The sequence below is a fragment of the Python bivittatus genome, unplaced genomic scaffold (genome assembly GCF_059951505.1).
Source record: "Python bivittatus isolate LINGU-HERP-01145 unplaced genomic scaffold, Pbiv_v1 ctg000980_np1212, whole genome shotgun sequence".
Classification (NCBI taxonomy): domain Eukaryota; kingdom Metazoa; phylum Chordata; class Lepidosauria; order Squamata; family Pythonidae; genus Python; species Python bivittatus.
The window spans coordinates 54,669,637-54,691,359 of record NW_028277125.1 but is presented as its reverse complement, the minus strand read 5'-3'; the positions used below and the strand labels follow the sequence as shown (position 1 = coordinate 54,691,359).

General features: G+C 36.9%; 1 protein-coding gene across 1 annotated transcript; it reads right to left on the bottom strand.

Annotated features, from left to right (window-relative positions):
* Positions 1 to 6,543: 6,543 nt before the first annotated feature.
* Positions 6,544 to 21,360, bottom strand: LOC103055535 (pancreatic lipase-related protein 2-like). The gene is made up of 11 exons (XM_007433430.4): positions 21,239 to 21,360; positions 20,313 to 20,438; positions 19,646 to 19,780; positions 18,064 to 18,193; positions 16,776 to 16,889; positions 16,571 to 16,693; positions 14,896 to 15,014; positions 13,546 to 13,675; positions 12,139 to 12,250; positions 7,627 to 7,794; positions 6,544 to 6,789 (listed from the first exon to the last, which is right to left on the bottom strand). Exons 1-11 carry the CDS (start codon positions 21,287 to 21,289, stop codon positions 6,726 to 6,728), a joined length of 1,272 nt encoding a protein of 423 aa, XP_007433492.2. The 5' UTR covers positions 21,290 to 21,360; the 3' UTR covers positions 6,544 to 6,725.
* Between the last annotated feature and the right edge of the window lie 363 nt (positions 21,361 to 21,723).

The following is a 21,723-nucleotide window of genomic DNA, read 5'->3' as shown; positions in this document are numbered from 1 at the left end:
TTCAGTACAGGGCTGCCTTGCTAACAAGGCTGATTTTGTTCCTTGTTCAGACAGCCTTTCCTTCTAGCAGCTTCTCTAGGAACCTGTGCCAGCCAACTGTGGATTTTCCTCTATCCTCTTCCCACTCTGCAGCTGTCAACCTTCCTGGGGTCTTCTGCTTGTTCACCAACAGCAAAGACTCCGTAGACGAGTGTTTTTCAACTCTCTCTTGACTGACTATTCTGGCTCTTATATACTCAGAAAAACATACGGGCCAGATTGCAGGGACTCCTAGGACCTTTTTTCCCCTAAATGCCTACATACCTTTGGCCTTAACCTGTTAGGAAAAAGCATTTGACCTTGACATTTATGATGCTGTAAAGAACTTTTTTTTTTTCTTATCACAGCATCTCATCTTGCCACACTAAGAAGAATTATTGGCCTCTTCTGAGAAAGCATTCTGAGGCTTAACTGCCCCAAAGCCATTTGGAATAGCAACATAACCTCCTGCTCTTCCTAGCTATAATGCTATAGGTGTCTTTGGCATGGGCTCACAGCATAATATCTGACATTTCCAATTCTGCTGACCCTTTCCACAATGAAAACACTGCACTGGGTGCATTAGAAAATGCTCTAAATACAGGCATTGTGCTGCATTCACTAAGGTGTGCTCAACAAAAATCAATTGTATGAAAATAAAACTGGCACTGTGATCCCTCAGAAATGAAGAGATATTGACTGAGGCTTGATATGGTCAAATTTTAACTTATACTCTGTAGGTATAATTCTACAGATGTGGTAGCCCTCTCCTAAAGTTATTAGATAAACTGAACATATAATCTTAGGTTCTACAGAAGGTGACGACACGTAAAGAAACATGCATTATGATGTCATGAACCATGTGCAAGCACAAAAGGGCAAAACTTGTACTGGGACATCATGACACACTTTTCATCATTTGGGTGTTATGGTGAAGAACAGGCAACTATGGGTGTAACTGAGAAACATTGTTTTAAAAGCAATCATAGTGACAGTCCTGTGGATGTTTACTTGCACATGCATTCGATTGAACTTTGCAAAAATTGAGTAAAATTGAATATGTATGATGTAAAGTGGTTGATACAATATAACTCTCCTATACAGAAATAGTATAAAAAAAGAAAGGCATACTCACAGTCTAATAAAATGTTAACTAAACATGGAATAAAGTGGTCAGTACACATCAAAGAGTTCTTTCTTCAAAGGCTTTTATTTCACCATTGAAGTTTAGTAAAACTTCATACAACAAAAGCAGTATACCTATATTTCTCTGCACATTTTATTTCTTCATTTCTCTGTGTGTGAAAACATAAAAGGGCATCACCTGTGTACACAAATATGAAGCTACCAAGGTTGTTTGAAAGTCATTAGCTGATTTTGGAGAGCATTCAGGGTCTTGCTCTATATGTATAATAACAGATGGTGCTAAACATGAATACCAGGGAAAATCCTAGAAAAATAATCAAGCAGTGGGTTTGCAACCACTTAGTAATGAACAGGATGATTACCAGAAAGCAACATAGGTTTGCTAAAAAAAGTTTGTGCCAGACAAACTTTATTGTTTTCTTTGACAGTGTGACTAGGTTAATGGGCCAAGGGAACATTGGGGATGTAGCATACTTAGATTCCAGTAAAGTAGGCCACAGCCTCATTGCTGATACACTGGAACAATGCAGAACGGATAGTCCACTACTAGATGGATTCATAGTTGGCTGAGCAACCACAGCCAGTGCATGGTCCTTAATGGGTCTGTGTCCACATGGAGGGAAGTGTGCAGGGGGATACCTCAGGATTTGGTCTTGGGCCCAGTACTTTTCAACATCTTCATAAATGACCTAGATAAGGGAATAGAAGGGATACTCATAACATTTGTGGATGACACAAAGCTGGGGGCAATTGCTAACACCTCAGAAGACAAGCTCAAGATTCAAAAGGATGTTGATAGACATGAACATTGGACCCCATCCAACAAATTGCTGTTCAGTGGTGAGAAATGTAAGGTTCTGCACTTAGGCAGGAAAAACCAGATGCACAGGTACAAGAAAGTAGTACTTATGAGAAGGATTAGGTGTCTTGGTAGGTCACAGATTAAGCATGGGCCAGCAAAGTGCCATGGCTCCCAAAACACCCTATGCAGTTTGGGGCTGCATAAATAGAGGTGTAGTGTCAAGATCACAGGAAGTGAGAGTATCGCTCTATGCTACACTGGTCAGATCACACCTAGAATATTGTGTCCAGTTCTGGTTGTCACAATACAATAAGGACACTGAGTAACTGGAAAGAGTGCAGAGGATGGTAAAGATGGTAAGAGGCTTGGAGGCTAAATCCCAAGAAGACCAGTTAAAGAACTTGGTATGTTTAGCCTAAAGAAGAGAAGACTAAGGGGAGACATGAGAGCAATCTTCCAATACATCACAGGGAAGAGAATGTAGATTTATTCTACATAGCACCTGAGGGTAAGGTAAGAACCAGTGGGTGGAAGTTTTATAGTGAGAGATGCAAACTTGAGATAAGGAGGAATTTCCTGACTGTGAGAGCCATTAAGCAATGGGACAGCCTGCCTCCCGAAGTGGTCGGTGTTCCATCATTGGAAGTTAAAAACAAACAAACAAACGATGGCTGGTGTGGGTCTTCCGGGCTGTGTGGCCGTGTTCTTGAAGTTTTGTTTCCTAACATTTCGCCAGCACCTGTGACCGGCATCTTCAGAGTGCAGAGTGCAGAGTGCAGAGTGCAGAGTGCAGAGTGCAGAGTGCAGAGTGCAGGAGCACAGACAGGAGCTCCTGTCTGTGCTCCTGCACTCTGAAGATGCCGGTCACAGGTGCTGGCAAAACGTTAGGAAACAAAACTTCAAGAACACAGCCACACAGCCCGGAAGACCCACACCAGCCATCCTATGCTGGCCGTGAAAGCCTTCAACAATACAAACAAACAAACCTTTATTTATGCAGGATGGTATGAGGATTTCCTGCATTGGGCAGAGGGTTGGACTAGGAGACCTTCAAAGTGCCTTCCAACCCTATAATTCTCTGCTTCTCTGCTTCAAAAGAAGGTAAAGGCCCAGGACCCAGAATCTATCTGTAAACTTATTAATTTGTTTGACTCATTCAAGAAGCTGTTGCTCCTATGGCAACAACCCCCAATTTATTTATTTATTTATTTGTTTGTTTGTTTATTAAATGTATATGCTGCCCATCTCCCCCAGAGGGCGATTTATAAGATTATTTCATGCATTATGTAGTTTAAAAAATCATGCAACTTCTCACCACCTCTGAGGAGTGAGCTTTATCCAACCTGTCCCTGGAGAACTATGCATATTTTTAAATACTTGGCTGTTACAGGTATATTTAAAACAAAGTAAAGTGGCACTTTTTTTTAAAACCATATCACAGGCTATTTAAAAAGCCGAAGTAATTGAATGCATAACTGTTGCAGTGCAATGAGGACAAATAGTGTGTTGGCAACAGATGAAAAAAGTCTTGAAAATGCTGGGCAAGTAGGAGATTTGCAAGATCTGAAATTATTATCTGCATTCTATATATTTCCAGACAACAGGTGATTATTGGGAAACAGTGCTGAAGACTACATTGTCTCTTTGAATCTATGAGTCTTTTGACCTGTAGATAAAGGGGGGTTCTTTATATACTGCCTCCTACTATCCCCATGTTTGTTTCTCACTTCTGTTCAGTACTCAGTATTCTTTTAGCCCTTTATGCTCACAAGGGCATCATCTAACAAAGGCAGATCTTTATGCTTATATATAACATAAAAAGTAGCACACTATTTCAGTTACAGGGAGTCCCCATTTTAAGAAGGAATTCCTTTCCCAAGGTCTGTCCTTAAGTCAAATGTGTATGTAAGCCGGAACAGTATTATTGTATAATACTGTATAAGTAGCATTGTGTAATGAACTCAAATCATTGTGTACTTAACTCGAATTTTGCTACAATAGGCTCCCTTCTTAACTATGAGTGAGGTCAAAACACTAGTCCCATTCATGCATACATACATGCATCATCTTTCCATAACTGGGGATGTTTGTTCAATTAGTAATCAGAATATAAACATATTTTCCTATTATAAAGAGAGGTATTTAATTTCTATTAGGACCGCATATCAAATAACAATAACAATATATGAAAGCAAATTATTTCTTGTAAGTTGTTATGTTTGCTATCAACCACTAGGGAGCTTCTAATATGAGGCCCAGACAAAACTAATAGCTGTAGGTTCTCTAGAACCTCCCATTTGTGAGTGCAAATGAACAAGAAAAAAGGTGTATCTCCATAGCATCTAAAGCAAAGTATCTTAAAATATCAAAATCACAATAAGCACTAAGATGAGAATCCTATGGCTTTGAAAACTATCCATAGGATCCACTGAATTTGCCCTTTCAAGATTACAGAGAGGATCCAGTATTAGAGGAAGGACTGATGTTGGAAATATTCCTTAAAGACTCATAATTTTTTAAATCAGGAAAGTCTGCTGTTGGAAAGACTTTAAAAAAGCATGGGAACAAGCCTGGGGACAGGTGGAAAGAGCCGTGAACCAAATCTCCAATATCCTCTCTGCTATACTCACCAAAATGAAGAAAATTGATAAAAACCCTGGAACTGATCTAAATAAATTCTTTGCCATATCAATCAGGGGAGTAGAAATAGTTTTATAAACAAAACAGCTGAGAAGGAAGACAGAGATGCAAAGTCTCTCTGCTCACATTGCACCTGTAAACATAAACTCATCAGAGCACATAAAGTCTTGGAATCTCTGCGTAGAATTAAAAAGCCAATTTAAAGAGATGTATCTTGACAAGTAAGGATGCTCCATTTTTTTTTAATTGTGTTTTTACTTCATCTAAATACAAGCCCATTGTCTGTATCTGACTTACAGATATTATGGTACTAAGAAAAGAAACCCTAGTTGCCAGCCATTGTACACTCTGACTATTATTTGCCAGTAATTATGAGCATAATGAAACCAGGATGAGGGAAATCTCAAAAGATACATGATTTATATATCGTTTAAGATTAGAAGGAGTCTTTAGAAGTGTTTTCCCTATAAGGTCCAGACTCAGGTGGATCAGCCAGGCAACTAAATCCAACCATCTTCAGGTGACAAGATTGCATTAAAAGTTTGCTGATGATCCAGTGAGGGCTGAGAAGTATTTTTATTTTATTTTATATTTTATTTTATTATGATTTGGATTCCCTGGGCTAGCTTCTTAGAAATATGGTCATGCAGCACATATTCATCACAACACTGACAATTAGAATATAGAAATGGATTAAGTCTAGGAGCAAATTAAGTCAAAGAGGTTTGTAATTGGAAGCCTGGGAAGCTCTATGGGGACCTCAGCTCTATGGGCAAAACTCAGATATCTATTACAAATAGAACTCAAGTGAAACTTACCATATGTTTTGCCATTTGTCAAGGCAGTGATCAGGTGCCCGGGCAACTGGTTCTTTAGTTCTTTTAGATCCAGAGACAATGTACACATTAGCAGGTGAGGAGATTTTAAGCTTTATTGTTAACCCTAGCAAACGGATTTAAACAGGAATACAACAGCATAGTACAAAAGCATAACATACCAAGCAAGATGATACAACTCTTCCCCTACTGTTGGGAGCTACCATAAGGTGACAGCGGAGACACCCCAAGATGGCTTAGATAACACAGCGCCTAGTCCCAGGGCCTGTGTCCACACTCCAAACTCCAGGGGCAACGTCAGGGCTTTTTATCAACATCTGGCACTGCAATCCCATGACTCTATTTTGGAGTCAGGGGCTGTGAGAGTGACCTTGACCAGAAGTTATACCTGCCCATCTAAGGATTCCAGAGCCTGGGAACTGGGTAGATAAGCTAGTGCTTAACCTAAACAATCCTGAGGGTTTTCCTCCCACCCACCCCACCCCCGCTTCTAAGTAAAAGTGAAAAACAAACCAGCTAAACATTATTATGATTCAAAGTGAGCTTTCTTAACATGTGTAGGATAAATCAAACTATGTCACCTAAACTCCTCGAAATAACAAAGGTCTTCCACATTGGCACTACACCATAATAGAAAGATTGAGTAGGTAATCTGAGCCAGTTTACCAGATGAATTAGAACAGTAGAAGAACTAATCTCCCCCCCCCCACTACTCCTTATTAACTTGTTGAATCAGGCCTTTGTAAATAAATGTATGGCTGAAGATTGGGACACACCTATCTTGGATGGTCGTCCTCTTCCAGTGAGTGTGCAGCTTCAGGAAGGACGTACATGGAGCAGTGAGAAAGGGGGTCAATGGGGTGACAGATGTTACAGCCAGATTGCCCTCACATCAACATACTCTGGTGTTGTTGTTCTTTTAAGGTTATACCCCCCAAAATAGTGTTCACCCTTTTTTTTCCATTTATAGTTTGCTTTTGACAGAGAACATTGCACCAGCAAATCAATCTCTTTCTTTCACACAAACACACACTCATACACTTTTTGCTTACTTTTATTTCTTTTGAGACAAAAATTGATACTGAAAATATTTAACACTGCTTTATCATACCTAAAACAATTACAATGATTGTGTACAGAGCTGAAACAAATGAAATGAATGAAAAAAAATGACAGATTTGTTCTAATGAGTCATAGTTCAAACCATCTTGTTCTTTCAATGGCCACATGAAGAAGCTGTTCCTCATTGCTCTTACAGTTTATGACTCTGCCTCCTTTTATGTTCAACAAGGTGTAAGCGTTTGAGGAACACCAGATTTTACTGTTCCATGGCCACAAAGGGAAGTCCTGGATGAAGGGGAGAAGGAAAACCCTTATGTTAGTAAATCCTACATTTGCTAGTTAGCTTCTCTCAAGACATGTTTTGACTGTATAAAAGGTTTAAAGGTTTAGATTTTTGACTGGTAAAAGGAATAAAGGTCTATAAGGTGAGAGTGAAGGTGTTATAAACTGTTCAGAATGTTTTTATGACAGAAGCTCTAGGATACTTGATCAGAAGAACACTTGGCTTTCTGAACCTTCATTCTGGACTTTCTGAGCCATCTTCCCATAGTCAAAGCTCTAGAAATGTTTTGGGAGGTGACAAAGGGGGAAATATTGGAAGTGCCTTCTAAGCAACTGGAAGCCACTACAACATAGAGCAGTGTTTCTCAACCTTGGCAACTTGAAGATGTGTGGACTTCAACTCCCAGAATTGCTGGCTGGGGAATTCTGGGAGTTGAAGTCCACACATCTTCAAGTTGCCAAGGTTGAGAAACACTGACATAGAGGTTGTTCTCATTTTGTTTTGTTTCAGTGTTGCTGCTTCTAATTTTTATTGCTTATTCATTTATTGACTGATGTGTTTATAATTGTCATAACCCACCCTTGAACAAAACCAGCCAAACAAATTGAAAAGAAGTCTCACTGCAAGGGGGCATGTAGTACATGCTTTTGTATTCACTCTCTCAGTTCAGAACAACAGATCAATAGCTCCCTCCTGCCACAATCAGTGGACTTCAGTATGTTCAAATCCATCCTTGCTCACGTCCTATCCTTGCTCAGATAAAAAGGATTACTTCCTGCAGTATCAAACAGAACTTGATATAAACCATGAAAATTAAGGATAAGAATTGTTATACTTACTTTTTCCCATCCTGCCCACGGATAAGATTTAGTTTTTCAGCTCCTAGTTTAGCCCAAAAGAAAGTGAAGAATTGCTTGTGCCAAACAAACTCAATTCTTGAAACACTTTCTGGATTAATTTCTACATCTGTGAGCTTTGAATAGATTTGTTCTTGTTTAAGGTTGCCCCTGTAAATATGTGAATGAAGAAATTACAGAGCATCAGTACAACGTTTGAAGATTTGGGTTTGCCAACTTCACAGTCAACTGTTCTGTGAAAATAATGTTGCTCATTCACAATTCATCTCAATCCTATGTCAAGTTGGATGAACAAGAGAGGTTATTAAAAATAATCTACTAAATCTACAATAGCAGTGTGAATAGTGCTTCCAGGGGGGAATGGTTGGCTGACACTCTCTGAGGCACGGAGAGCCACTGCAGCTGAAAATGCCATCTGGGAGGCAGATTCTGGCTCGTGTAATCTCCCTGGATCAAAGGGAGGTTGTGAGATAAACCATGTGTGCTCCAGACAGTGGTTCTTTCTGAGTTAACTACAGAAACTGCAGAAATGGAAAAGAAACAGGAGTTAAGTTGCTGGGAGCCCTGGAATTCCATATATGCTCCTAACTGTGGTGGAGCCAATACGACTTTAAAGCCTGCTTCTTAACCACTTCAGGAAGTAATTAATTTACAGATGAAGAGGGATTTCCTTTGAAGCAAAGATAAGACTCCTTGTGGTGAGTTAAACCTTCTTTCGAGATTATAAAGAAAACAAGAAAGAGAGGCTTTGATTTAAAGATTCAAGAATTCTTTGCAAAAAACCTAATTAAGAGAAGATGCAAGAAAGTTTTAAAATGGATAAGGGGACAGTCTTATTTTTCTATTTTTATTTTTATCATTTTTACTTTTGATGAAAGAGTTCTGGCATAATTTTTCACTAAGCCAGTTAAAGGGACTAGCCTGGTGTAGGAATGTTTGCTGTTTACCTTAAAGAGTAATCATATTTATATTTGCTTCAAAGGAAATTGGAGGCTTCTGTCTATTTCTTTTTACTCTTTCTTTCTGCACTGTTTTTTTTCTTTTTTCTTTCTTTCTCTCTTTCTTTATTTTCTTTATACTGGATTAGTTTGTGTTATTTTTTATGTTCTCTTTAAAACTTTTATGTGGTGGTTAAGGTACCAGGCTAGAAACTGGGAGTCTCAGTTCTAGTCCCACCTTAAGCACAAAGCTAGCTGGGTGACTCTGGGGCAGGCACTCTCTCTCAGCCATAGGAAGAAGAAGGCAATGGCAAACCACTTCTGAAAATCAGCACAACAGGAATCAGCACTGACTCAAGGCAGAAAACAAACAAACAAACAAAGGACATACAGGGATTGTAAAATCTTCTGGGAACTTGTGTATAAAACCTGTAATTCTTCACTGCAAACATTTGCAGAAAATTAGTTTTTGATGTTTATTTTGATGTTTTTTACTATTATACTAACATATTCATTTGCTTACTTGGGGCAACTCTGATTTGATCTAAAACAGTTTTTCTTAATATTTTATTATGTTGTTATTCCGCAATGTAAAACTTTTCCTTCTCCACTATACAGATGACTGCTAAACTTTCTAGTCACATTACACAACTGATGAAGTAGTTGTAATACTCTATTGTTCATTACATTTTTAGAGCAGTATAGACCATGTTATCATTTTAATAAAAGCATGTTATGGAACCATGATAGCTATATATTTTTGTACCATTTTTCTTTTTTCCTTTTTCCTTCACTTATTAAAGAATTTGAAAGCTTACTCGTTATTTTGTGATATTTCACCTTGTTCCCAATTACTAGGTGTAACCCATGCTCAAAATACCTAATAGAAGTAATTCAATGAATCTTTTGAACTGAAGATGCTTCCAAACAGACAGTTCTCACTGCTATTGTTCAGAGATATTCTCCAGCTACTATAACCTTACTTATTTAATAGGTTTTCCATGGTGAGAAAACCAGCTGAAGAAAGGACAGGCAGATGCAAGTCTAGTCTCTACAGAATTACTGGATGTACAATGACAATTGGGTAATCATGTGATACTTGGAATTCCCTAAAACTAAATACAAATCAAAGAGCTACAGGACCAATACTTCTGGTGAGGATATGGTGAATTGATGTCCCTGGCAAAGAGGGATGACATTGTGGCTGAAAACAGTGGCAGGATGCTGGATCTAGACAGCCAAAATCTCTCCGGAGAAAGGAGAGATCTTGAGATTGCCCACACATACTCTGGACAACTGTTTTTCATGATCAGATGGTAGGAACCTAGGTTTTTGCAGCCAGCTTATGAACAGCTGGGAGTTGCGGATTTCCATCAAACTCATAGCTGTCAATGTAGCCTATATGGGCTCAAGGTTCAACTGAGCCTCATCTCTTAATCACTTTGGATTTAATTTTTTTTTACTGCTTTTTAAACCTTATTTTTAAACTTTTACAAATCTTTTTAAACCTTTGTAATGGCAAGTTTTATTATATTCACTGGATAAGTTTTCTTCAATCCTTTAAGAAACAAGTTTTAACTATGAGTTTAAGGATTTGCAAAACATATTTTGGAATATACAGCAAAAGGGTGACTACAGTGCCAATTTTAGAAAGTTTTAAATGTATTAAGGGTTCAGATGGACTTGAATTAAGACTTTGAAATTAACTGTAAGAATCTTTCCTGTGGGAAACTGTCTATATTTATACATTTTGGGGGAAAAAACCTGATAAGATAACATTGAAGGATGAACACTAGAGGCACCAGAAGGAAATAAATGCATCAATGGATTTATTGAGAGAGATTTACGAATATTGGGTTCAGAAATTAATTTTAAAGTTATCTGCTATTATAGATAAGCTAGATTTTGTCACAGAACAAGTTTCATCAGAGAAAACTGAAATTGATTTAAGTGTGGATTTAAAAATGACAGGCTATAATAAGGAGATGAAAAAGTTGAAATATTGGATATACAAAAAGGTGAAATACTCGATACACAAACAAAACAGGCTGAAAAAGACATACAATACTAAACCAGAAAAGCGATGTGGATAATCTTTTTATACTGAATTTACAAAAGGGACTTGTGTGATTTTGTGAGAAGAGACAAAGAGAACATGAAAAGAAAGCAGATGTTAGGATATTACCTGAAATGACTAAAGATTGTTGCTAGAAAGGGGAAAGAATACAAAACTGGTTTATATGATTAAGGTTAAAATAGACAGGTTGTTATCTCTGATAATTTTTAATGGATTTTTGCTGACTAGGACCCAAAGATGATGTTTTAATGGTTTTGTTTATCTATAAGAGATGAGATATGGGAAAGAGAGTTCATTTGTTGCAGTTTAAGTTTATTTTATTAAGACTAAAATAGTGTTAAAGTAATGCTGTTATTTCTGGTAATTTTTATTGGATTTTTACTGACTAGGTTTGAAAGATGAGGTTTGGGGGTTTTCTTTAAAGATAGAAAATGAGATATAAATGTAAAAGGAAGGATTTTAAGTGGGTTTATTAGATTTAGTTCGTAATAGATACGTTGTTATTTCTGATAATCCTTAATAGACTTTTGCTGATTAGGTGATGGAGCTTTAAAAGTCTGTTTATAGAGAGTGGGATGGGATATGGGATGAAGAAATGGTTGGTTGTATTTTAAGAGATGGTGATAAGTTGTTAAAATTATCTATACTTGCTGGGGAGAAGGGGGAGGTGACCTTTTGTTTCTTTTCTTTTTTCTTCTTTTTCTGATTTTTAAATATTTTTATGTTTTGTAGTTTGTATTAGTTTTATGTGTATAATGTAATTTTTAAAAAATTATATATGAAAGAGGTACAGGAGCAGCCTATTAATTCTGATACACAATTAAGTGCTCCTTGGACTAAAACAAGTGTTTTTCTACTTACAAGACAGCACAGTTCACCATGAAAGCTGTTCCATTCCATTCTCTCCAACCTGAAAGCTGATTCTGTAGCCCCTTTTGTGGAGTATTAAAGCAGAAATTACAAACTACATCATTTCATTCTTGAAAAAAGGGCAGCATTGCCTAACCTCTTCATTTTCCACCTTTTTCATTTTTTACATCATATATGCTGTATGTTATCACCTTTTAACTATGTTCTTTTAGAAAACAGACCTAACCTCTGGATTAGGAGTTAGAATGTGTAGAAGTCTTTGAAAGCGTCTTATACATGATATATAAAACTATTAATTGGATTATTGATATAATTGATATAATTCCCTGGGGCTCCCAGGGGACTGGGGAGATTTTACGGTGGCTCCCTTATTAATTTTTATCCCCTCCTATTTTGTGTGGGTTTTTCTTTACAGTTTTTTATGTGTAATTGTTTTTATGTATTTATTTTTTAATTGTTGTACGCTGCCCAGAGTCACCTTGTGTGAGATGGGTGGCTATATAAATATGACAAATAAATAAATAAATAAATAAATAAATAAATAAATAAATTTATTCCTAAAATGAGCAAAACTGAAAATCTGCCACTTCAAGAAAGCATGAAATGTACCTCACAATCTGATATTCCTTTATACCTCCATCTTTACTGTGGAAAACTATATTTATTTCTCCTTTTGCACGTTTGATTCCATTTAGTTTGACAGATATATTATAACGCCAACCTAGGTAATAGAGTACATATGTTATAAATGCAGCAGTTAGATGAATTACAATTAGGCAAGGAAATTCATCTTTTTGTTAATGAAATTAAAATAAGAAATAGGAAAAAATGTTCATTTAAAAGCTTGAAATTTTAAAGAACCTTAAGGCATTGCAATAAATATTAATATTTACAGGGCTTTAATTTCTTCAGCCCACCACCAGCACGTGCCATCTAACAAATTACCTTAGAGGGAATATAGTTATAGAAGATGTTCCCTACTTTTGTCCTGTTAACAGACTGATGGTAACCCTAAGCACACAAACTCAATTTAAAACCATCCCTCAGCCCCAACTATAAAATGGGTTGGGATATGAAAACAAGAATGTAAATATGTAATATTCAAATATATAATGTTTATTCTTTTTAAAAAATAAACATCGTGCCTTCATTCAAAAGCGGATTTCTGCAAAATTTAAACAAAAATCGGATATTGGCACCATTAAAAACATTATAAAACCTAAATATTCTTTTCCCCTGAACTCAAATCACATCTGCCTTGGGAAATAATGAGGTGTTCTCCAATATTGAAAAGATGCAATGTTGGCATCAGATGACGTTTCCACAAAGGCCACCAAGAAGAGTGTTCCTAAGGGAAGCTGTTTCTTTTGAAAAAGGTAAAAGTGAATCCTTCACAGACAAGCTATTAAGGACCTCATACAGGCAAGATATTAACTATTTTCGTTTGTTTTCTTTCTGTACGCTTTTCCATAAACAAGATATACTCATCCCTGTACATAAAAAGATTAATTGCTTGTTCTTGAAGTGCTAATAGGATCAACATTTTTCTTGGAAGATAAATCTTGGCAGTTTGCCTTTCCAAGTTTACGGTCTTAGAACTGCAGCCTACAATATATATATATATATGCTATCTTTGTATATATGACCAGGCAGGATAAGCGATTGCTGCAGTGTGATCTTTAATCATTTACTGTAGTTAAAATTTCCAGATTGGTCAAAAGAGATTGGCCGTGAATTTAGTCATATATTCCTTACAACACCAAATACAGAAGTGAGATTTCCATGAAGACATCCAGGTAAGAAAACATGTCCCATTGCTCGCTATCCTGTCAGCATGAGCGTGCATGATCATTCCATTCCCTGGCTACACATAGAAAATAACTGGAAAGTCATAGCTCCATACGCAGCTTTAAATTTCAGAAGCATGGCTATTGTACTGACAGCCAAAGCCAGTCCTAAATTTGCAGATTCACTCATACATGAGTATACCACACATACTTCAATTTATGCACTCACTGGTGAAGGGCTCCTGAGGTCCTGTGTTTAGATAGTAGGTTTGATTGCTTTTCTTCAGTTTATCACGGGATTGATCAGCATAGTGACCCATTACTGGGCAACCTTGCCTGGAACATGGAAAGCAATTTCCCTAGGATAAAAAATTGGATTGGTTCCAAAGGCTTTTCACTGTTTCCACTGCAAACTTTACAGGTAGTCCTCAACTTATGACCATTTGTTTAGCAACCGTTCAAAGTTATGATGGTGCTGAAAAAAGTGACTTATGACCGATCCTCGTGCTTATGACCATCGCAGTGTCCCTCACGGTTACATGATCAAAATTCGGGCGCTTCGCAACTGGAATGTATTTACAATGGTTGCAACATCCTAGGGTCACGTGATCACCATTTTTGACCTTCTCAGCCAGCTTCAGACAAGCAAAATCAATGGGGAACTGTGTGATTCATTTAATGACTGCATGATTTGCTTAACAATTGCAGCAAAAAATGTCATAAAATTGGGTGTGGTCATGTGTCACCTTTCTTAATGACTGCACTGCTTAACAACACATTTTCCAGACCCTATTGTGATCATAAGTTGAGGACTACCTTTATTGTACATTCAAGTATCCACTGCTATCCTGTCTTAGTGCTTCAAACTTCAAATAACAGATGTGATTATTTCAGTTCTGTTGGCTGTCTTGTTTGTTTTGGCTTTATCAGCTATTATTAATGCCCCCGTCCCCCCACCCTGCTACCCACTAACCACCCAACCAACAGTGAAAGATTAAGATGAAGGTTTAATTTCTAAAATGTGAGGTGCTAGAAAGCTGGTTTGTTTTATACTAGATCCAGGATATGTGAAGGTGGTGGTGGCACCTGCCAACACCCACCTTTTGACAGGATATCCACTGCTGTCCACCAGATTCTCCTTGGCCTGTTGCTAATCCTTTTACTTTTGCAGCAAGCACACTTTACTTAGTGCAGCTCTCTGGAAGTGAGTAGAAGAAACAGCAGTTGCAAGGAGATAGTGCTATGGAGGAGGAGAGTAACTCAGTGAGGAGTCTCTTACTCAGACCTGGAACTGGTGGTTATTTGACGGTGATAAAAATGTATTGTACAAAGATACACTTTGTAGTATCTTGCATATATGGGGCCTGCTACTGAAAACAAAAGCTCAGAGTTTACTGATCTGTTTTTCCTTAAAAACGTGGATTTGTTCTTTAGCCATATTGAACTTTACTAATGATCTAATACATTTTGTTTGGTGGCAGGAGAACAAATGTTCCCCATATATTGCCATGCTTATACTTTGAATGTACCTATTTAAAGAAGCTGATTGGATTGAACCAGGATAGAATAGCTTGCTTACCGCTTGAAAAGATTTGTATGATTCACAGGGATAGGCAAGGAACCCACTGGGGTAGAGAATGCTGTATCTGTAGTACTCATGACTTCGTGAGTGATGGCAGTTTCCAACAGAATGAACCTCTGCCAAAAGAAAGCTTAATAACTCCATATTTGCATGTAACATAATAGAAGCCTGATTCTATTCAGGATGAAAACATACGCAAAACTTTAAGCACAATGTAAGTTTGTTCTGCTTTGTCTCCTGCGAATGACTTTGTTTTTATTAAAACATCAAGCTCCTTCTCGTTTACTGTCTTTCAGCCTAGCCTACTTGAACTTTACTAATTGTTCAAGTAGTTAGGGTTATTGTTGTGAGGATAAAAGTAGCAAAGGGCCTGATGTGTACAGCACCTTGAGTTCATGGAGAGAAGGTGGAATATAAATCAAATAAGTACATTATTGTGAGCATGAACACATTAGTGGGAGAAGGAAACATAATGGATATTATGGTAGCTACTGGTTGGGAACTGGGTAGAAGCTAGAGACAATTTGTTTGGTGGAAATTATAGGCTGCATCATGGGGCTCTCTCTCCCCCTTTGTTGGGCCCCCAGAGCCTCTCAAGATTGCCACACCAAGATGCTATCAAATTGCTGAGTAACAGCAGTTTGATTTTCAATGGAAAATAAAATAAGATTGGTGTGATAGGCTTCAAGCTTCTATAAAACATAATTCCCTCTCCCCCAGAATAGTCAACATTTCTACCATTGACTCCTTGGATGATTCATAGCTCATCTCCTGAGTCCCTTGGCAGTCAAAAATATTTTAAAGAGTGCAGGCTGAGTGCACAAAAAGATTATTCATTTTTAGAAGATTATTGATTCAAATTATATTCATCCCAGTTTGCTGTGGATTTGTGTCAATTGCTTTGTTTTCATTCTTCCTCAAATAAATACTATAGCTAATTGGCAGTGATGCCCAGACTTTAAAGTGTGAATATCCAGTAGTGATGGTGGTTTTATTGGAAGACTGACAAGGAGTGATTGGATAGCAGTGTGTACTTCTTTCCCTTAGGTGCAGGGTGCATAGAATGTTATACTCTCATTTAATGGTTGAGTATGTATTACAGAATTAAGCATTTATTTAATCTGCTTTGTTCTGTCCTTGGTAAGGAATACCATGTAGAGGGGGATGATCTTTCTCATCTTTGTTATAAGCCACCTAATATAAAAAATACTCCTTAACCTTGGAATGGTCTCGTCATTGGCAGGAGTAGGCAAAGCATTCCAAGAACAAGATAAGGTAAACTTTTCCTCCTTGTTCTTGACAGAACCAAGTGAGATAAAGCCATTGAAAATAGGTGTGATTAATTATGGTTTGGAGTCCATATTAGCTGGTCAGAAACCCCCATGAGATGGAGACCTCACTGGGAAGGTGCTGCATATTCGGTGGCTTTGAAAGGGGTCTACTCTCTGTTATCTGTTTGGAGTTCCCTTATTAGCAGAAGGGGCATAAGGTCTTTAATTATTCATACTGGTGTGCTCGTTGCTTCTAAATTCAAAAGAACCTGTCACCCAATCCTGGGGACAGAGCAATACATCCACCCAGTCCTAACAGGATTAGAGTTTTATGTCTGGATTAGAGTTTTATGACAAGTAGATTGTGTGAATGTAAATGCTGAAGATAAGGACAGAGTTACCTCTAGGAAGGCCTTCCTTGTCATGTTCTGTCTCTGGTGTAGCTTTATCAATACATCCAACCATATTCTTTCCACCATTGGGATAAAAGTCTATATCACCAGTGGCACTAAGCATACCATATCCTGTAATAAATTCAGAATATGTTACATGATTGATCGCTGTTATTGCTTCTGTCACAAAATTCAGTTGTGTCTATCCATTTACCTAAAGGAAATCGGGCAGCATTGGTATGTATCACATCCACAAATCTAGCATCAGAAGGATCCAGACGTACCATCTCAGGGAATCCTTCAAAACCAAATCCTGCTGGGTCCAAACCTATAGAGAGAGAAAACAATCCCACAAGGAATTGGGGGGTTTTTTGTTTTTGTTTTTTTGGCCTTTTGGACTTAAAATACAGGTCTATGTGATGGTCTTACAAATAGCTTGGTAATAATGAATCTACAAAAGTATATAAAACGCAATGCATTTTGACAAATTCCATTAAATATTCCATTTAAAAAGATGTGAAATCACCAAAATGTGCTGATATTTTATATGTGATTATGATAAAACTATGATGATTTCCAAATGTAAGCAGTGCTTGATGCAGTTAAAGTAATCAGATAGAAGTACAGAGAATTATATTACTGAACTTTGAAATCATAGCTGCAGTGATATTGGTAGATCAAGTTGACTGCAGTTTATCACCCTTCAGCATGGAGGGTACCCAAATTTTGCACCATCTATATTCAGCATTGTTTAATTTTCTAGAAGCCATCTAGGGGGGAAAAAAAGAAAAAAGAAAAATGCCAGATGCAATTGCAACTTGCTCTGTAACATTCCCAAATTAAAACAAACAAACAAACAAAATTAAACAGTGCCAGTACAGATTGTGTAGTGTTGACACAACAGACAAAATAAGAGAAAGGCAAGGAGAGAGAGGGAGAGGGAGAGGGAGAGGGAGAGGGAATGGTGTGCAGCATAACAGGATATGTGTATGTTGCCCAGGGCCAACTCAATATTCCTGCATGGCTAGAAATGTCCACATTTTTGTGTCAGCACAGCAAGATGTTACACCAATTTCTTGTTCTTCCAATTGATTTGTTCAATGAAAATTAGAATGAGATGCTATTAGCCTCTCTTGCTGGCTTCTTTCCTGAGCTTACTGGATGGATGGGAATGGGTAGAAAGAGGACAATCTCCAACCTGCCTAAAACTAGGAGAGAAAAAAGGAGATAAATATGGCATGCTGCCTTTTTAAGTTGGACATGTTGGCTGCAATTAATGCTGTCTTATATATGTATATAAAAGTAATGGATTATGTGATTATGAAAACATTAGCATTTCTTAAGCAGGATGCTTAATGCATGTCACAGGAAGACTAAGGCTCATCAGGAACAACTTATTTTACCTTTAACCTGGTTTAGTTCCCCAGATTGATTGAGTTCCACTTCAAGCCTTCCTCTCTTTCAATCAAGATTGCAATGTGTGATAACATTGGATAGCATACCACTTATTCTTCCAACGCCTGGAGAGTTTTTGCCAACATCTTGAAGTCGTCTTCCTGCCTCTCCAGCAGTATGAGCACCAAGACTATGGCCAATGAGGTGGATGTTGGAAAGACAATACTGATAGGTTTTCTAGTAATTCAAGAAAGGGGGAAATGATTAGTAAGTAAAACAGCATTCTTACATTTTGCACCCGGAGCAGAATTTTGCATGTGTTATAATAAAACTGACCTACTTTTAGGACTCACAATGAGGTTGATTACATTGACCACAGTTCTCTGCAGCTTCTCAGCTTTAAAATATACATCAGCTACCTGTTACACAGACTTTGAACCCATGGTTTAAACAGAATATTCTGACCAAATATTTTCAACTATTAAATTTATATGAAATCTCAGTATAGTACTCCCGAATTAAATACTTTATAAGATCTAGAATATTTTCAGTGGGGCTTTGTAATATACTGTTTATATGAAAGTAAATCAGCGCTCAAGTGTTTGATTACTGGCTGGAAGTTAATATTTCAGAATAATACTAAGTCTTTTTTATATTGTGTGAAATAATGTTTCTCAAGAAGTAATACTATTTCTATTATATTCAATCCATAAGGCTTCAAAAGACATGGAAATGCCACAGATGAGCATGACAAATAATTCCTTCATACTGTCATTACATGAAGATGTTCCAGCAACAAATACTTTTAATAGCTATTAACCTGATTTTATAGAATCTCAAAATTTGTTTATTAATTATTGCTTAATTTTTATTGCATACCTGATTATCTCTACACTACATTATGGGAACAATAACATTTTTGTAGCTGGTTACATGGTCAGCCAGATGTTTAGACTGGATTTGGCATTTTTATCCACTTATCAATATTATTATTGTTATTGTTATTATTGCTGCAAATGGAACTTGGTAGCAATTCATAAGAATTTCAAGAATCAACTTGATTTACTTAAAGATCAAGGGCAAAGGCCCTTCCCACTTGTCTCATTTGAGAATTGCTAGGTTGGCCTTTCCTATAGTGGCCCATTTACAGAGTTCCTTAAGATGCAACAGGCGTCATCATCAAAAAAAATTTAAAAAGCCCTCAAACCAATTTAATAAGTCACACATTCCTCTAAAGGAAGTGTATGATTGTTTTGCTCCAGATTTCACCTGGAACTGGGATTTTGGCTTGGAGTGTTGATGTTATTGCTACTATGTATTGCTTTATTATTTTATATAAACATTCTTGAGAAATGTTAGTGCTTAAATGTTGCCTAGCAAATTTTTAGAAAAAAGAGAAGTATTAATGCAGAAAATTGCACTAAGTAAAACTGTAGAGCGACATTTAAAAAATTAACATCCATTTTATTCTAATTTGATCATACCAACTTCATATGAGAATCTGAAAAGGTGCATGTGTACAAAGGTTTACAGCTTGATCTAAATATTCTTATTTTTTAAATCTATAATATAAAATTTACTTTGTACAATAGATACAGATATACTGGTAAATGGATTAATAATGTGTCATTTCTGTAGGTAGTATCAAGGTCTTTGATGTTTCATAATGTATTTAACTTAAAATCTTACCATCATGGTATTGATAAAATAAGCTAACACTGCTCCAAGAACACGGATATTGCTGCCAGCAATGAAGTAAGTGCATTTAGCTCCATCTTCCCAGTCAACAGCAAAACAGTTAATGTCTTCCACATTTACCAGAAGCTGTAGTATCAAAGTGATGTATTTAAAAAATTACATTTGGATGATTAATACCAGTAGAATGGATGCTTTAAAAAATTGTTCTTTTTTTGAGTTCTTAAATTCCATAGGGATGTGTCATTCAGCCCCAAGCCACGCAGATCTGGCTAACCTACCAATTTCCTGCACATTAGCACATATAATAAATATCATGGTGCTTTATGAGTAGGGAGCAACTGATCTGTAAGATATAGCTACAGATATCTTATGACTCATTAAAATAAAAACACTCCATCTGCGCTACAGAGAAGATAAAAAACAAAACCCAACAACTGATTCAAGGGTGGTATTATAAATATATATGATTATTTTAAAACAACAAATAAAAACACTGGAGGGCAAAGGACCTGTTTGGAATATCAGCAAGTCCCTTGATGCCCGTGGACTCTATGTTGCCAACCTATGACTTAAACCATACATTTATTAGGCAAAAGGGGCATATTAAAGTTTCCCCCTCATTTTCTAGTATCTTCCACAGAATAAGGAAATGTCATACCAAACACAGCTCCACAACCCAGCCATATTTTCCGGTGCTTGTAAATCCATGGATAACAAAGCGAGTTTTCCTCAATGGGGAGAAGTGAGAATTTTGGAGAGTTGATGTTTTATTGAATAATATTTTCTGCATGGAATTTAAAGATAATGATATAACAAATTCTTTCAAATTTGTAAGATTTTCAAAGCAAAAAATGTGCCACATTTTCTTGGGTCCTAATATTCTCATAAAGCCTAATTTAACTAATCTCTATTATAAATAAACAAATAAATGGATATCAGTGGGCTCAGATGTCTTGCCCCATTCTTTCCCAACACTAGGCAGCTGCCAAAAGCCTCTTAAAATCTGAAGCAACATATATTTTCTTTTGGTTACATCTACTGTATCTTGAGCTGTAGACTCCATTACAAACAGATGTTTCTGACCTCTTCCAATTGACAATTTATCAATTAGCTTCACAGTCTCTCTGACTGACATATGGAACAAGCCTGTCACTCCATTGCTGTTATCCAGATGCAAGAAAAGGATGAAAAACACTGCTTTGCCTTAGCCATCAGATCATAAGGGGTCAAACCTTGCAGCCAATCTATTGGGAAACTGACTGTGTTTCTGATTCTGAACTGAAAATATTCTTAGCCAATTTTTGTATTTTAGGTAACTGGGTGCATTGATTAATACTAATTCAGACAATTACTGGCCAAATAATAAGATCTATAATTGCATTTATCTACCACTAACAATGTTAAATACTTTATTCAATATGCATTTTTATGTATCTAATTAGCCAGGGCCTGAAAAATAAACCCTTCTCTGTTTCTTGATGATATAGAAAGAAAGAAAAAAAAAGATGTATGCATGTATTACAAATGAATCATAATCAGCAACAGCAGCATCATCAATAACAACAACAACAATAATAGTCTCACTTGTGACAGATTTCCAGTTTCTTTTGTGAAAAGTGAGAAAGAGATATTCATGCTCTCCGGAGATGCAGGTAAGCCAAACAGATGTCTCCCAGGTATTCCCGACCAAGGGGGTTTATCAGAAAAGCAGCCTATTGTTTCATAACAGACTTCGTTGGCTAGAGGATACACAAGGCAAGTTCTGAAAACAATTGGATTCATTCATATTCTTTCAGTGAGCATTTGTAAGTATAAATATCTCTGCAGATAATTTTAGGACAGCTCAATCTAAATATTTTAAATGTGCCTTCCCCAACACACTGTCTTCCAGATAAATTGAACCAACTACAGGTAGTCCTCATTTAGCAACTACCTTGGATAGTGACTGTTTGCAATTACAGTGGTGATGAAAAAGTAACTTTGTGACCAATGCACACATTTACAACCTTTGCAGTGTCTCTCTCAGTCACATATTCATCATTAGAGTCAGTTACAAGTAGTCCTTGCTT

Bases quoted from the DNA above. Each gene is read 5' to 3' on its own strand.
- LOC103055535 (XM_007433430.4), bottom strand. From the start codon at position 21,289: ATGAATATCTCTTTCTCACTTTTCACAAAAGAAACTGGAAATCTGTCA. The intron at 19,781-20,312 runs GTATGACATTTC...TTGATACTACAG, and splicing joins GGGTTGTGGAGCTGTGTTTG to CTTCTGGTAAATGTGGAAGA. The intron at 6,790-7,626 runs GTAAGTATAACA...CCCTTCATCCAG, and splicing joins CGTGGGCAGGATGGGAAAAA to GACTTCCCTTTGTGGCCATG.